Raw genomic sequence first — 18,312 nt, 5'->3', positions numbered from 1 at the left:
TAAAACCAGAGGTGAATGGGTGGCAGCAAGATAGATCATAGTATTTGGATTTTATGGTTTCCACTGATTTGTTTGCTTGTTTGTTTAGGACCACATGCAATTAGACTCCTCCAGAGTAAACTGAAAAGTAGGATTTTTACCCTAATAGCCAACATGATCAACTCCCACCCCAAAATTTTAATCATCTTTTATCAGTCAGGGCAGCACAGAGTTAGACAGGGCCGACAACCCTGGAAGAAAAGCTATCTAGACACTCGGGACACTCAGTAAGCATGTCATTTGGTAGAACAGCCTCATCAAAACACAAGGAAAAACGACTCTGTGGCTTCCAGTCTCCTCTGTGCTGAAACACATTTATTCTTATTATCATATGTCTCTTTTATATGAATGCACATATATTGGAATGAGAAAAGGACACAGGTTTTCTGGATGCATTGGGAAGGTCAAAGCACAGTCATTTCCCCCCACCTCCAGGCCATATAAGTGTTTTTGAAGCAAATGCATTCCAAAGATATGAAAGAAATGCCTAAGCACCAGACAGATTAAATGAATGCAGAAAGAAAAACCCACAATAATTCATGAAGTGGAATCTGCAAAGTTTATAAGCTATGATCCTCTCATGCCAAGTGTACATCCAGAAAAGCATGCAGTTCACATCCTTTGGCCAAGCCAGTTCCACTGTCTGGCCTGGGGAGGGGAGGGCCATGTGTCTTGTTTGTCTCCCTTTCATACCTCTTCTTGGCTGTTTCATACAGACAATGTACTTGTACTATTGAAAGAGACCAATTATTTTCTTTTTTTTTTGCTTGGTTGGAAACAGAAATGTTGAGGTACTGACAGTCTGACTTCTGTTCTTACCCCACAATCCAAATATTTCCGAAGTATGTTTCTCAATAAGAAAAGACACGTTTAAATATAAAAATATAAATACATATATAAAACAAATGTAATCTGCAGTCCAGATTAGAACAGCCTTCATGCAATTATACAGGAGATAGGGTTTCTTTTCATTTTGCTATGTAGAGCTGTAGCTCAACAAGTGAAAAGTCACCCAATATTGCTGTCTGAAATGTTTCTGTTGTATAGGGACTGCTGCAGATGAACTCAGTCAAAAAAAAAGAAATAGCTTTTTCTTCTGTGCCTTGTTATCATTCCTATATTCAAGACTTTGTGAGATGTGAGGACATGATCACTTAAAAAAAAAAATTAAATTTCTTTCTAGCAAACAATTTATTACATATCTCAGTGTCTCTTGGACGGGGGATTGGGAAGAAGTAATGTTCTCATTCTTGTAACTGCAGAAAGACTTCATAATTCATGGTTATGACATCACTGCTAACAATACAACTGAGGATCAGATTACAGTTAACTGTGCTACCTTTAACATTTTCAGGTTTTATACAAACATTTACCTACGTATATTGTAAGATGTTCCACTGATTTCCATACAACTGAAATGAACTGCAGGTTTTTAAAAATATTTGGGTATTATTGTTGTGGTATATGCAATTTTTGAATGCTTCTACCTTATTTAAATACATAAATAGACAGGAATTCCCACATTATGTCTCCTAAGTTTACTACTAATAAACAGTACTGGGCTACTTTTGTAAAATTAATGAGTTATATCTTATAGATAATGTCTAGGAATTTTTTCCATTCCAAAAAATTCTCAAGGGCAAACAGAAGAGGTTTCAGAAACAACAAATTAATGTTAAAAAGTGCTTCTCTTTTAAGTCTTGCTTTATACTCCATGTCGTAGACCTTAAAGCCAAATGTATCTCATCATAACTACGTGCTTTATTCATGTCATGAGTAGACAGAAGATGTTTCCAGATTGAATAAATTATCTTAAGAATACGTAGCACTCTTATGGAGATAATTTAAAAAGGCTATAAACAAGGAAATAGATGTTCAGAAGTTAATAATTAAATTCTTAATACAGATTTGATGAACAAGAATAGTAAAAGTAGTCAGAAAAAAAAAAAGTTTGACCACTACTAAAATCAACTTCAGTGATAGTATTTACTCTTTTTGAGCTCGGTGTTATTATAGATTCCTCTGCACTCTGTTTTAGAATTGAAATTTAAGTGTATATTTTAGAAAGGTTTTTATTTTCATTCTGGTTTCAGTTCCCCTAAGTTGTATTGATTATTGACCTGAAAGGCAGCTGGCATACTGTATTGAATAAATGGATCTCAGATTTGATTGCACATGAAATTCAGGAGTCTCACTGTGAGAAATATGCTGTGAAAATCACAACCAATTGTCATCAGCCATCTGTGGAATAAGTGGCACAAAGCACCTATTATGTTATTTTCTCTTTGAATGTGTCATTGACTTTAAACCAGCGAGACATCACTGAAGGAGCAATACCTAAAATTGCCTCCTTACTTGCTTGTGCGAACTCTCCTCATGAGTTACAAAGAGATACTTGCTATTGCTACTAGTACAACACCAGTGGATCTGATCAGCTGAGTATCCGTGGACTTCACATAGTTATGGAGACTCTTATGTTTTTAAGTTAGCTATATAATGAACAATAAAAAATACTTTTTTCTTAAATAAATAGATACTTTTTTTAATGAAAATTTTCCAAAACAGCATTGTTAAGCCATACCTCAGTAATACTGTTTCATGGTGGATCTGAAGACTTCAAAGAATATCAACTATTACGTGAATTCTCTGATTCAGAAACAGCTAGTATAGTATTTTTGTGCATATATAACTGCACTTTCTTATTCAACATGCAGTAACAGAAACAACCAACTTCATTTTCTCATCATAAAGATGTATAAGACAATCTTGCTAACATAAATTTGATCAAATAATTTCACTATGTATAAAGAAATATAAGGTTTTGCTTCTCTGGTTATTTCAACTGTTTTAACTGTTTTCCTAAGATATTGCTTATTCATGTACTGCTTTCTTAGAGTCTTCATTAGCGTGTTGTTTGCTGCTGACTTGCCCATTAGGTAATATGATTGAATATTTAAGAAAAAGCTCTTAAATATATTAACATACTTGAAAGTCAAAATGCTTCTTATTTTAACTTCAGATAAACTATACTAAACATGAATATTTTATATTTGTTTCCTCCCTTGAACAAACATTATCTCAATCATTAAACTTTTCTTCTTATCTGATACTCTAATAAATAAAAAAAAAAAAATCAAAAAAGGAAAAAGTAACCTTACATCCAGTAATGTATTCTAAACAGAAAGACTTTCACTAAATGCCAAAACTGAACTGTTTTGGAATTCCATCATGCACATAGCAATTTCTGTACTGAGACTTGATCTCTTATTGATGTTTATCTGATTTTTGCAGTAATCATCTGATTTTGTTTATTTTCTTCCAACTATCCCAGCAAAGTACACTTACCATTTCTTGGCAAAGCTGAAAAGCATGTTCCAGTCTTTTCTCTATTTTTGTACAAATTTTTGTATTTGATAATCCATACTTATCTTTCTGTTTATACTGTATTCAAACTTCAGACTGACGATGGAATTGTCAAAATATGGAGTGATTCAGGAAGTGTTAGTGATGACTGGAGCAAAGTTGAGTTACACTTGGGGAAACTGAGAAATTTTGAAGTTATCTTTGAAGGTATTCGTACCAGAGACCTAGGAGGAGGAGCAGCACTAGATGACATAGAGTTCAACAACTGCTCTACAGGTAAGTTCAAGATGGAAACTTCTAGAGAAATGCTAAAAGGAGGTGAAAGATGTTCTTTCTTGTTTTTAAATACCTAATGGTTTTACTGATTTTCTTGTAGTGCCTCTTTAAATAAATCAGTCAGAAATACATTGTTTTCACTTTTATAACTTTAATAGTATTCTATTCATATAGAAAGTCTTGCATTAGTACAAAGTTCTCCCACTAAATTTTTGCAGATAAATTCAGTAAATATCTGAATTTATGTTTCTTTATTTGGTTTTAAGTACTTTTGTTCAGTTTAATTGATTGCTAAGCTGTTGAGTGTCTGTTTTTTGTACATAATAGTGTCATAGAAATGTCAGATTACATTAATTGAGACTTGTGATCTCCATATTTTATTGGAAAATCTTCTAGCATAAAAATAAGTTGAAACTGTAAATAAGCCACTGTCAGTATTCCTTTTCTTACTGAAGTTCAAATGTTAGGACCATCAAAATAAACAAAACCTGTAACTCACAAGGTATTCATCCTAGTTAATTTGTCTCCTTGTGGACGTAGTCTAAAGTAGAGTCACAGTTTGCATTTAACATGTTAATAAATAAATAAGAAAAAAATAAAAGCTGTTTGGATTTCGGCTGCCATTAAGGAAGAATGTGTTCTCTGTCCCTGGTAGAAAAAAAGTGTGACAATAAAAGCAGATTGGTTGAGTAAGAAAATAATTGCTAAGATCACATATCAATATTAAATGAGTTTGGGGGATGTTATTTAGGCTAACTGAATTTTCTGCCATGGTCTGGATGATAATAGTGTGGTTGGAGAATAGATGTGCAATTCTAAAGACCATATTTCTATCTAATTTTATCTGAAAAATATATGCAATTTATCCATTTGGAACCTGTTGTGCTGTAAACCAAAACATGGATATTGGAAATAACTTTGGTTCTGCTACAAAGCTAAACTGAAAATTCTAAGACCGATTTACCCTTAAAAGCACATTTAGGCCTATGAATTTTATGATTCTGTTGTGCTTTTTCAAAATGTCACATTGCCTCCACTGCTGGGCATGTAATCATTCTCCAAAGGACATAAGGAAATGGTTAAGGCTGCCCTAGCAGAAGATGGGAGATCAGCATTTGTCTGTAACTCACGAATGATGAGAAGATGTTTTTCTCTCTTGCAGTTTGTTGACAAACTATGTTCAGACATATTATTTCATAAAGTGGGATCTAGTTAAACTCCATTCCAGGGATTCTATCCCATGTAGAGGCTGTAACAACTTAGACATTTCAAAGTCATTTTCATGAATATATTCAACAAATAAACATAGCAGAATTTATTTTTGAAGGAAGAAGAAAACTTCCCATTAGATTCATAAATTAAGATCCCATTTAAGTTCATATTCTTTTGTAAAACATAAAAATACTTCTGCTTCATCTTAATTACATGTATTTTACGATAATGTAGTTGTTACATGAGCGTTAGTGGAAATATTCCACAAAGTTGTCATTGAGCTGAAGAACATGGTTTGAACAGGGAGTTGGAAAGATGTAATATAAAGGATCTTAATGCTCTCAAACAGTTAAGATTGCTGAAATTTACATTAGCTTTAATCTGTGGCACTATAAGTCTGAATTTTAATCGTGTATTATAACCAGTGCTGCATTAATATACCCTGCCAGAGAACCAGTTGAGAAAGTAACTTCAGTTTTTTACAATATGTAATGGTTTGTTTTACAGCAAGAAGCTGTTAAAAAAGCAGTTGCACTTTGTGCTATGATTATTTTTACATACTTATAGCTTTTGGTTAGTAATAGTATCATGTATTTTGCAGAAAATTAACGTTTATGAAGGTGGATGATTCAAAAGAAGCCTTTCTCATATGAGTTTAAAATGCATGGTTGGAATTCAAATTGTAATACAAAAACATTTTTCTAAAGATTGGTTTAGTAAAGTCAGAATCCAAGAACATTAATCCTTCATAGATTTGTCGCTTGCTTGTTGTATGTTTTTATATTGCAATAAAATACAGCCTTTATATGATAGGAAATGCTCACTTAACTTCAGCAGCATATGCCACATAATGTATGGTTTTCATTAAAATTTAGGTGCATTCCTATTGGATTATTTTTATGCTTATGTTTTGCTCTTCAGCAGAATCAGAACTCTGTCAGATATTTGCTTTTGAACTCCATGTTCTTGCATATGTGTATGTGTCTGAAAACAAAACAAGCAAGCAAAGAAGAAACCCACCCCCTGTGAATTTCCTGTCTCTACAGTATCTGCAGTGTAATTAAGATTCACATCAATGTCAAGAAGGAAACATTGCGTTGCTTTTAGTCCCTTTCACATCAGCTCATGTAGGTTTTTTTTTTTTTCTTTTTTTTTTGCCTTTTACTCCAGAAGATGAGATCCTTTTGCTTAATTTTCTCATTTTGGCACACTGACTTTCCTCTTATCATGATCACATGAAGGAGCCTGACCCAATCTTTTTCACTGTTGTTGTTACTGATTCTTTACCTCTGTAAGAAGGTAAAGAGCACACTATGTATATGTTGTCATTTTCTTGAAAATTTCCCATTGGACCCAAGCTAGAGTGTACATGTCATGTCTAAATTGTTGGGGTTTTTTGCAGAACAGAGCTCACTTTTTTATTGCAATGGTTGTAATAATGCTAAAAGATAGCATGCACAATCTATGGCAAAGCCCTAAGAGAGGAGAACAGGCTGATTCTCAACTAAAGGACTTGATTTACAGTGCTTGTTCATGTATCATGTTTGTAACTCAGCATTTCTGACCCAGCAATGGGCAGGGCCACATCTGTATTTTCCACTGAGACTTTTTAGGTCAAGCAAAAATCTCCTACATTCTTATAGATATCCTAGCCACAGTAATTACATAAACAGAGGAGTAGACCATGCAGAGAAGAAAAAATATATAATTTTAAAAAAAGCATGGATAACAGATTTGAAAAAAAAAATAAAATAGCAAGAAATGGAAATGAGAAAGCCTAAAGTGCACGGGAAAAGAAAGATGAATGTTTATCTGCTTCCCAGAATGCAGCTTGTGGTGGGGAAGACTTTCAGAGCAGTTCTGAAGCTCTGAAATATTTGGGGATAGCGTTTTACTTCTTGCAGGCTGCCAAAGTGTATTCCTGGTTCACATTTTATAGTCAACACAAAAAAATAACTTCCTCCTTGCAGAAATAAAGTACTTTAGTGGAGAAGGATGTATGAATACAAGACCTGCTTTACGGAGTATGGTAATACTTATAATAGTTATAGCAGTGTTTAATAAATCCAAAGGCTCAATTTGCTGTGCATGTTTGCCTTCAGCTTGCTTTCATACAGTGTTATGGAAAGCTGTACATCTCATAAAGGAATCTGCAAGGAGGTGGGTTAGCTCTGCAGACTTCTTTGCATTCTACTTACATAAGTGTACAGTATGGTATATGACTCACGATGCACGAGCATTTTCAACTGATAAAGGAGAAACTTCATTTTATTTCCCTTTTAAAGTTAATTAGTTAAAAGCTTCTTTACTAGCAGAATAATACAGATAACTTTCTTATGATCTGAGCTGCAGGACCCTCTCCAGCAAGGTGTATTTCTCTCAGTTCTCTCTGATTTCTATAGAAAACAAGGTCAAGAAGTAACTAGATTTGCTGGAAATGTGACATGTCTTGGAAATATTGTCCTGAGACTGAAGCACTGCATAGAAGAGTCTTATCAGTTGACTATGAAAGAGTAAGCTATGTTTTGATAAAAAAAATAATTTAAGTTCCAAATCTGATATCTTTTTACTTGGCAGTTTTTATAGAAAAATAGTGAAATGTAGTAGAGGAATCATGTCACAACCAGAGAAATGCTATTGTTAATACTAATATAATGATTTATTTATTAATTAAGATTAAAATATACTTGTGGTTTTTTTTTTTTTTTGCAAGTTCTGGAACAGTAATTCCTTTTACATCTTTAAAGCTCAGTGTCATCATCTCTATGCTTTTTAATAATTGACTGAACATGATTAGTTATTTGCAGACTAAGAAAACAGTAATTTTTTTGTGTTTAAAAAAAAAAAAGCAGAATATCTCTTAATGTTCTGAGTGTTCTACAGAATAACCCTCACTGATAATTTTGGTTTTGAATCTTCTGATACCTGTGACAACTTCTAAAACTTATGTTGGAAATAAACTGTGATCTTCATGATTACCTTAAAGATCACTTTAAACATTATTGATTTGCTCTTCCCACTGATGACTTACTATCATAAAACAGGAAATCAAGCATTCAACTCATCAGACATGCTGTTGCTGTTAGTCTGGATTTTATACATCCATTATTATTTTAAAAAGTATAGTTCAGATACGCAACACAGAATATAAGAATGGATATATACCTTACTCATCCATTCCACATCTAGTTATTTTAGTATTACAGGGACCACTTGAAAAACAAAGAAGGAAAAGTAAGTAAAATTAGTGTAGAAATAACTCTAAATTCAGAAGAAACAAAAATGTCTTCACTGATCTCAGTGAGCAGCCTGAATGGAATCACACTTTACAAGATTTTCTCTCTTGGTTAAAGCAAAATAAAGCAGATATTAAATCATAATTAGTATTAAAAATACATTCTTTTTTCTTTTCTTTTTTAAAGAAAACAAAATCAAAATGCCATGGCTTTCTTATTAAGAAACAGATTTAACAAGTTGAGCAGAATGGGAATTTTCTTTAAAATGTAACAAAGCATACTTTGCCTGGTGGTAAACTTGTCTTTCCCTTTTCTCTTGTATATTTGTATTCCTCCTCACCTCCTGCTTATGGCAGAGACCATAGGTGAAGTTACAACAATCCTTTGAAGAACTTTGCTTCCTTACTCCCATAAACAAGAAGCTTTGAAAGTCTCAGTGGAGAAATCCTATCTCATTAGGATTCCATCGTTGCTTTGCAGATCAGAGAGAAAATGACTGAAACATCCCAGAGTTTGAGTGCATAGGCCAACTTTTTTACTTTTAATGTAAGCCAGTGTTTTCTTTGAATTCTCAAGTATGTACGATGCAAAGATCTACATTTAGTGAAGCATTTAGTTTTTTCTGCTCAAACACTTGGGAAAAGTTCAAATTTCTAAATCAGAAATATTCAGTTCAAACTTTGCCCTGAAGTAAGAACAAAGGGAATTCTGATAGGGAAAGCAGCTGGAGCTAACTCATTCTCTCAAGATACATATTTGTATTCAGCCAGATTGTATGTCCAGTTTTGATCAATGTTTTTTTCTCTATTGAGACTGTTTTTATGCTTTATGACATTTTTCACCTTTTTTGATAAATCCTTAATCGTCAAGATATTCAGATGTGGAATACAAGAGTTGTATCATCTGCTAAAACTTCTTTGTAAACCTGCTGATAATTATGGTAAAATTCTTATTTCCCAGAAAGGACTCCATGTTAGGAGAAATGTGGAGGAAATACAGGCTACCCAAGCCCAGGTTACAAGGGCTGTTCAGAGATACGTAGGGGAGCAGCCCATAATGAGGAGAATGAGGAAGCCTTCTCAATATCTCTTTCCAACATGTGAATTTAGTGGTGTGTACCTTCTCAGAACCCTGTTCTTCAAAGGAAAACATCTACTAAGTTGGTATAGTAACACAAAAAAATGAAAGAACATTTTCTTGAAAGACTGTTCCTTTCTTTTGCCTCTGAGCAATAGAGTGTAACAACTGTGCACAGTACTCAGTAAAAAAAAAACAATTATAAAACGACATGGATGTTCCTCAGAATTTATTCAATGTCATATGATGCTAAAGACATTCACCTAAGTGGTGTTGGTTATAAAGATTTTCTAGAAATATGCGTATGAACAACCATAAGGTCATTCTAATATCATATTACCTGGATTCAGAGAATGAATCTGAGAGCCTTATTTGAATAGATTAAAGGAAAGAAGAGAAATATTGCACAAGGTTGGAAATCAAAACATCTCTACTATTGGGCCAAAAGAGAAGGCTTTATAAGACTAGAAAAATATACATGATAGTGACAGCTGGATTTTTTTTTCAGATGAACTTTTTGAGATGTAACATTGAAAGGAACTTTTTGAGTGTTCTCTGCACTAGAATCAGGGCAGGGTGATGCAGGGAGGAGAGAAAGGACCAAGAGGGATAAACCACATTTCTGAACAGTTTCAGGACTTCTTATCCTGTGATTGAACATGTTCATAATTATTGTGAAGCTGAGTTTTTTGCAAAAGGATCATTTGATTTTTTGCCCTGTTTGCTCCATAGTAAAATCAGCAGGCTAAAGGATAAAACCTGGAATAAAGAAATTCTCAATTCCTCAATTCTGAGTGCTTTCCTTAATGTCTTCTTTAGAATTAAGCAAAATATGTCAGCTTTCTACATCAGTACACAGTGTGAATGAGCTCCTTATCTTTCTGATACAGCCTGCAGAAAAGCCTATAATTCACTTTTAAACAAATATAAAATCATAGAATCTTTTGAGTTGGAAGAGACATTTAAAGGTCATCTATGCGATGAACAGGGACGCATACAAGTGCTCACAGCCCCGTCCTGACCTTGTGTTTCCAAGAACAGGGCATCCATCACTTCTGTGGGCAATCTATTTCAGTGACATACAACCCATACTTTTTTCTTAAATCCTGTGTGAATCTCCCCTCTTTTAGTTTGAAAAGGTTTCCTCCTGTCCTATTGCAACAGACCCTGCTAAAGAGTCTTTCCCTTCTTTCTTACAGCCCCCCTGTAGATACTGAAAGGCCACTTTTAGGTCTCCCTTCTCCAGGCTGTACAGCCCCAGCTCTCTCAGCCTGTCCTCATAGTGGAGGTGTTCCATCCCTGGGATCATTTCTGTGGCCCTCCTCTGGAGACCTCCAAAAGGTACAATCTGTCCTGTACTGAGGACTCATCTGGATGCAGTACTACAAAATCTTGTCCTTGTTTGGTGTGTGTTCTTATGCTCCATTATGTCAGTATTAGAAATTGAAAATACTTATTTATGTTTAATCTGTTCTATTGCTTAAACCAGAGTCAGTTCTATATTTGCAGAACTATGGATGCATTTTTATTCTTCCAGTTATTTGGTGACCTTAGTCACCAAACTCCTACTTACCTTGAGCATCTTTAGGAAAACGACTGAACAGAATTTTGTATTTGCAGGCAAAATTCTCTCTCTGGAGTTAATATAATATGTTAGATCAGCTATTTATGTCGGAAACAATGCATATCTTCAAATGAAATCAGGCTTTTTCAATGAAAAATACGTTAAGTAGAATTCCCAATGGTTTTTTGAATTCCAATAGAACCTTCTTTGAAACTATATTTAGCTTGCATCAGTAGGAACTTTTCTTCTACTTTTCCCTGCAGAAGATTGCCAAGGTCATTCATAGACAGAAGCATTATTGATGAGTTTGCTAATGGAGCTTTAATGTTATATAAAAAGTCATGTAGAAAAGCGTATTGAACAGTTGGGTTAAGCAAATGACAAGCCTGATGAAAATTGTGTATCATAAATGCTGAACTTCATAGTACTGAATATAGTTGAGTTGCTGGTCTAATTAATCCTTCTAGGAGCTTATAATTCATACATTTTAATTTAAGAGAAGGGTGAAACTTGAAGAGTAATGTTCACTGAGTAATATTTTCAGCAACATTTTTTTCAGATATTATGAAAGAGGGAAGAGAAATGTTATAAATCTGACACAACTTTGTAAAAGAAGAGTGTTGTATTCTCTGTCCTCTACTAGCAAATACAAAGAAAAGAAGTCCATTTTCAAGTGTTCTTTAGTATGTAATCTTCTTCCTGGTAATGGAAGAAAAGTTTCTGAGTTGACATGGATGTATTTATCAACTATCTTGAATCTTGTCATGCCTGCACACTTCCAGAGTAATTCGTGAGCTAGTCTTTCACAGATAATTTAAAGATAAAAAATGGAGAAATGTAAATATATACCTTGCCATGAATCCAGATAAGAGTTAAAATGTGGTATGCGTGTGTTTGTTCATGTCCATGTTGCTTTTTTTCTATATATATACAAACACACATATATTCTTAGGAGGGACACTTTTGTCTTTGCTGGTACATTGAGAATTTGGCTATATTAAACAAAATATTTAGGAAAAAATGTGGCTGCACATAAATGCATGTCACGCTTCTTTTGTAGGATTTAGTTATCTACAAGCCAAGCCAATTCCATTAGTCTCCTAAAAGCTACTTAAAAGACTAGGGCTCTTTTTCTGCATCATTCCACATTTTACCACATTGAAAAATGATATCCTGTTGTATGTATTTTGTTTTTCAATTACTTCCATTTCATTTGGCTTAGGGATTAGCATAACATGCAGTTAGTAGTTCCTACTTATCTAAAATCTGTCCAGTGTTAGTTTCTTGTGATATTCAAGTTTTGAGTAAATGTTCAGTTTCAATAGAAAATAAAATAAATAGATATTACTGTTTTTCTATGCCACAATAATAATAATTAATTTTTAATTTATGAGTAATTTCAAATTATTTGCTGTATGAGGTTTTGTTTTGTTTTGCTTTGTTTTTGTTTTTTGTATGTTTTTGTATAGCATCTAATTATTTCCAACCCAGATATAACATAGGAAAGGTGCGTTGCACTTTCTCTGGTGCCACCATAAGGCCAAATTGAGAGAGATGGGAGATTAATTGCATACGTCAGATGCTATGATATACCCTCAGACTAATAGTTTTTAACCACATTGGTGTGCTGTTATGTCTCTAGCGTGTCCTGTGAGTCTAGAGAATTCCCCACAAACTTCTGTTTGGTTACTTCTTGATGTTAAAGTTTTTTTGTTGTTCAAAAGACAGTATTTATTGTTTTGATTTAGTTTTTATCTAGTGTAGGAATTTAGGATAGAATGATTATGTACTCGGGGAAGGTGACTTTTAATACCACAGCAGGAATTGTTGAACAGAATTTAGATTATTTATTTCGTTTGAAGATGTTGAGCAGATGCTGGTATGTTAATTCATACCAGAGATTTTATTTTTATCTCTGTCAAAGTCTCTGTCAGAGTATCTATCATGGTATTCCTGAAAATGATATGGGAATAAGGTCTTACTGCAGAAAGATAAAAGTAACAGACATGTGATTCTGCGTTTGGACTTCGTCATTTTCACTAGTAGGGATACAATTTTCATTAGAACTATAAATGGATTACATCTTTTATTTTAGGGTAAGCTAAGAAATGAATTGTCTTAAATGCTAGATTCTGGTACGCTTGCAGGCCTGTAAAGTTCATTGTAAAAAAAAACTGCACTAACTAATATTATGTGCTAAAAATAAATGATAGGGCAACACTACATTGTCTTGCTGCTTGATTAAAGGTAAAAGCAGGTAAGGTAAAGAATGCAGTCAGTAAGAATCCATGGATTTTCAATATCTTTTCTACGTGGTGATAATGTACTTATGTCACATGCAGTAAATAAAATGTGAAAAATTATTGTGCCCCAATGGTTCTATCTTTACAAAATGTATATTGTTAAGCAATTTAAGTTACAGTGACTTAAGGAAGTAAATTGGTTTTCTGATCTATTATTTCCAGTTTATGGAAAGGAATGGAAGAAAGGGAGCTGAATTCTTTTCAGCAGCTCCCATTGACAGGACATGAGGCAATGGGCATGGATTAAAAACCCAGAAATTCCATCTGAATACAAGAAAACACTTTCTTACTATGAGGATGTTCAAACACAGGCACAGTTTGCCTAGAGAGGTTGTGGAGTTTCCATCCATAGAGATATTCAAAAGTCAATTGAACCTACTCTACAACCTACTCTAGCTAATCTACTCAAGCAGGGGTATGACCTAGATATCTGAAGTGGTCTCTATCAGTCTCAATTATTTAGGGTTTTTGTGATTTTCTAAAAGTTAGGTTAAATCGTTAATGGATAACTTACCTGCTTTTTAACATCTCATGGATTCTATTTTAAGGAACATACACAACAAACATGGAGAGAAACAGTCATGTTCACGCTGATGTGAATTTCTTTCCAGGCAAAACATTCTTCCTGCAAGCTCTGGGACAGACCAAGACTGTAGTCTGGGCATGCATGATGCACCATTAAAAGAGTGGGACCAAATAACTTCTGTTGGAAGCAGTAAAGCACTAAAGTCACAATGTGTAATAGATAAAAAATTAAAAAAGATCATACTTGATTTAATACACAGCATACATGATTTAATTATAACATTGATATAAATGTCCTGTTGGTTTCAGCTGGAGAGAATCCCAGGGAATGCCCTGCCTTCACAGATTTTATGTGTTTGAATGAGGATTGCATAGAATCTCAACTTGTCTGTGACTATAAACCAGACTGTGAAGACCTATCAGATGAGGTTGACTGCAGTAAGTATCTCGTTGTGTGTTAATGCTACCTCCAGTTAAAATTATAACTTCTAATTTCTAGCATAATTCAAGTGGATTCATGCAACTGTTCAGAGGATAATTACAAGCAAGTTGCCTACTCCTCCAGCACAGAAGGTCTGACATTTTCAGATCCTCCTAGACACTTACTCACAAGAAGTGTGGTTTAGGCACAAAAGTATAGCCTGCTCATTACAAAGTTTATCTAGAAATAAAAAAAAATGAACAGTTATATTTAAGAAATAAAATCACTAGATTACAATTTAAATTATCTCTGAACACAAACTAATTTATTGAACTGAAAGCATTTTGAGCTGTCAATATTGAATAAAAATATACAAATAAACAAAATAATGTACAATAACAGATTCTGTTATAAAAAGCAGTTATGTAAAAACAAGCCCATCTTTCAGATTAATCCTATATTTGCAATCTAATTTATGTTGCTACCATGTATTCATTGTTCTTTGTTCCTGATGTGACTGCAGAGAGATGATACCTTTTCTTCCTTTACATTATTATAGAGCAGTTGGAGAAAACCCAGTCTGTTTATATTTTTTGAATCCTCGTGAAGGCTGAGGCAAAATTTGCCTACAGGTATTCTTTGCTAACACTATTTGAGACAGAAGGACACAACTCAATTTTGAAACTCTGGATCAGTTTAACAGCATTTTCAATTCACCTTTGAAATTCAAAAGCAGTAAATCTTTGCACCCTTTTTCTTGCTTCAGTTCTTTGTTTATTGATTGTCACTCTCCAAACTAGAACATATGGAGAAGAAAGCTTAAACAGTCTATGCAATTCAGTAATAAATCTAATTCTTTATCTTTAAGCTTCAGTACCAAATCTACCATACTGCACATATGGTCAAAAGCAATCTTGATAGGTAGCGAAAGTAAATGCATCACATACATGGATTCATTTTTGATACTGTGTTGAAGTCCAAGCTGAAGTCCAGCAACACTGGGTGCTCCCTTGAAAATCAAAGGTGTTTGCTCTCATGTGGCTGCTAAATGCTTTTGACTGGACAGGGTACAGAAACAATGACCCTTTATCCAATTGTGTAAATTACACTGTTTTAGCCAGAGTGTAGATTTACAACCCTACACGAAGTTGTAACTGCAGGAGTATAACTTGGAACTTCTCTCTTTCCAGTTGCTACTTCCTCCTGTGCTTTGTGCTCCAGTGATTTTCTGTGAACAATATTCATGTAAATGAAAAATTAGCTTTAAAAGGCCATAATTTTCAACTTGTTTAAAAAAAAAAAAAAAAAAAAAAAGCAGGACAAATCATATTTCTTGTATATAGTATTCGTATTATTTTCAGTTATTGTACAAAGTAAATACAGTTTATACAAATACACAGTTAACTTAATCTTTCAACATTTTACAGATCCAACAGATACCCAGTTAAGGTTGAACTGCTGTCCAAAATAAACAGCATTCTAATGATACTCAGAAAACTATTGAGGAACTCGATTTATTCAGAAAATATTTTTAGAGGATATAGGAGTTTCCTTAGAGGGAGATTTCTTCTGTTTCTTGCAGGTGCTGTAATAGCATCAACTTCCTTTTCTTTTTTTTCTAAATGTGGCCTCATCTTGAGTTCTGTGTGCAATTTTGGGCACCTCTGTACAAAAAGCCCCAAGCTCCTGTCATTCAGGGAGTTGGGACACCACTCTCAGACTTAGGGTTTGGTTATTTTGGGTGGTCCTGTGTAGGTCCTGTCCAGGAGTTGGACTTGATGATCCTTGTGGGTCCCTTCCAACTTGGGATATGGATACTATGATTCTATGATTCTTTTTCACCAATTCCGCCAATATAGGTGGCAGAATTTCAGGATGTACCTGATACTGGATCACAGTAAAGCAACATAGTATTTGCAATACCTCAGAAGACCTCCAAAGCAATTTAAAAAAAAAAAAAAAAGAGTGAGAGAGAGAGAAAAACAAACAGATATTCACTTTAAATAAATTGTTTGAAATATCCTTTTATAGTTGGAAATCAAGACAATAGATGGAAAAGATGTGGTCTCGAAAAACTGTTTTTACTCTTAGGTCTTGCTGTTGCTGAGGAACAGAGATACTCTAATCTGGTATACAGAATACCTAGATAAGCTTCAGGTATAATATTGCCTTGTCTGATACATCTTAGTTCTTACAGATGAGGTCTGATATTTGTATAAACACACCTTTCCCTAAGCATATATCCTACAGAATTGAATAAACATCATTAGTGGGCAATAGATAATTTTTTATTTTTTTTTTTAATCTTCAGTCCCTCAGAAAATGATACCAAATTTTTTTTTAATTTTTTTTTTTAGCCACTAGCTACCTGATATCTGCTTTGAAAACATTGTCCACAGTATATTTATGATTATGAAGTTGATCCACTTAAGCAGTATGTATATGGGCTTCTCTGAAAGAAATGTCTCCTATTTTATTACGTTGGCCCACAATGTCTGAGGTGGATGTTGTTGGTATACCATAGTGATTAAACTCCCCACCAATATCCTGTTATATGTTGTTGCCATGTGACAGATGGCAGCAGAGAGGCAGTCTGACAGAATGGAGTCTGACATGGAAGTGTGTATGAAACAAAGATGTGGAATTAAATTCCACTCAGTGACATTCATTGATGCTTGCTGAACGTTTATGGACACCAAACAGTGGATGTGAGCTCAGTAAGGAGCAGTGAGTGGTGCATTTCATCAGTAGAACAGCGACAGTGGGTCACCTCTGCTTGTGCAGATTTTTACAAGGGCAGCATACAGACTCTCATTCATGACTGGTGGAAATGCATAGCCAATGTAACTATGCTGAAAAACAGTGTTTTGTAGATGAGAATTTGCTCTATCCAATAGCATTATTGTGCACATTGTACCTGTTGCAGTTTCTATGAAAATAAATAGAAGGCATTATTTTGGAGTAACACTCCAGTTTAGAAATTCATTTTTAAAGAAAAAGGCAACAAAAGCTGCTTAATTGCACTCATACACAAGGAGGGGAAAAAAAGTGCAGAGTAGCCACAAAGATCTGTGTGCTCAAACCTGCTACGGTGCATGTGGTTATGTTCACATTTATCTACAGTTTTCTCCTTTTCTCAGAGCTCAAGGTCCAAACTCATTTCACATTCTACTATAGATTTGTACCAGTATAACTCCAAATAAGCCAATGGGCCACAATCTACTCAAAAGCAATTCCTCTGTGCAGGATTTACAACAGAATCTAAGTAGAATGAATTGTATCCATGTAGCCTAATAGAGTCTTTAAAAAAAAACAAAACAAAACATAAACTCACAAAAATTACTTTCTCTATGCCTTGTTCCATTCAGTCAGGCAATCTAGCAAATTTTCATTCTCTTTCGATAACCCTTTGGAAGTACTGAGGTGAAAAAGCACACTTGAAAGCAGTTTCAATTTTCATGAACTGCATTCAATTATACACCCAGGTTTGATTAATAGCAAAATTCAGCATTGATGAACCAACTAGAGAAGTGCTTGAATTATTGAAATGAAAGCAATTTTTCAGATAAATGGAACAATCATCTGATGGCTTCTAAGTAGATTCTGTTTACCCCTAAAATAAAAAATATGTATCAGAAGACTCCATCAACGCTGTAAATATTGTTCATAAATATTTATTAATAATTGCATTCAAAATGTACTGTTAAAGATGTTAGGGTAAAATTCCTGGAGTCAGGCAATCTACTATGAATAGTATAAATTCTAAATACATTTGTACTTTGATCTTGTTAGAACTATATGAGAAAATTGTACTTGCTGTTGAGATTAATGGGTTCTCTCCTTTGCCCTAACTGCATGAAAAGCTATTTAGTGGTAAAGTTATGCTTTACTTAGTTTCCATTAAGTTTGTAATGCAGTGTCAATGTTGTTGCTCAGTGTATTTGTGTATTCCTTTCACAATTCCCAAAGGCCAATCTGCAAACAGCTCTAACAGAATGATTTGGGTTGGAAAGCACTTCTGCAGATCTAGTCCAACATCCTGCTCAAAATAGTGTACACTAAGGAATTCATCCAGGGCTGTGAAAGTGATATTTAGAATAGGTTAAGACATATTTTAGAAATTATGTTTTTAAAAGGGGAGACTACACAACTTCTGTGAGCAATTTGAGCCAGTGCTTGACAAGCCCAACAGTAAAATATAAAAAATTAAGAAGTAGGTTTTTTGGTCTTTAAACAAAATTTCCTGTTTTTTTAACTTATTCTTATTACACCTTTTCCTGAGATGGGACACCATTG

General features: G+C 34.1%; 1 protein-coding gene across 4 annotated transcripts in view; it reads left to right on the top strand.

The window, feature by feature from the left end:
- The window catches only part of MALRD1 (MAM and LDL receptor class A domain containing 1), a 208,446-nt gene that overhangs the window by 120,615 nt on the left and 69,519 nt on the right, over positions 1–18,312 (top strand). For all 4 annotated transcript variants that reach the window (XM_085227299.1, XM_085227300.1, XM_085227298.1 and 1 more), the window contains 2 exons: positions 3,498–3,678; positions 13,905–14,033. In XM_085227299.1, the coding sequence (XP_085083425.1) occupies positions 3,498–3,678; positions 13,905–14,033 (310 nt within the window). The remainder of the gene's footprint in view (positions 1–3,497; positions 3,679–13,904; positions 14,034–18,312) is intronic.

The sequence above is a fragment of the Meleagris gallopavo genome, chromosome 6 (assembly GCF_905368555.1).
Source record: "Meleagris gallopavo chromosome 6, MGAL_WU_HG_1.1, whole genome shotgun sequence".
NCBI lineage: Eukaryota > Metazoa > Chordata > Aves > Galliformes > Phasianidae > Meleagris > Meleagris gallopavo.
This window is presented reverse-complemented; position numbering and strand designations above follow the sequence as displayed.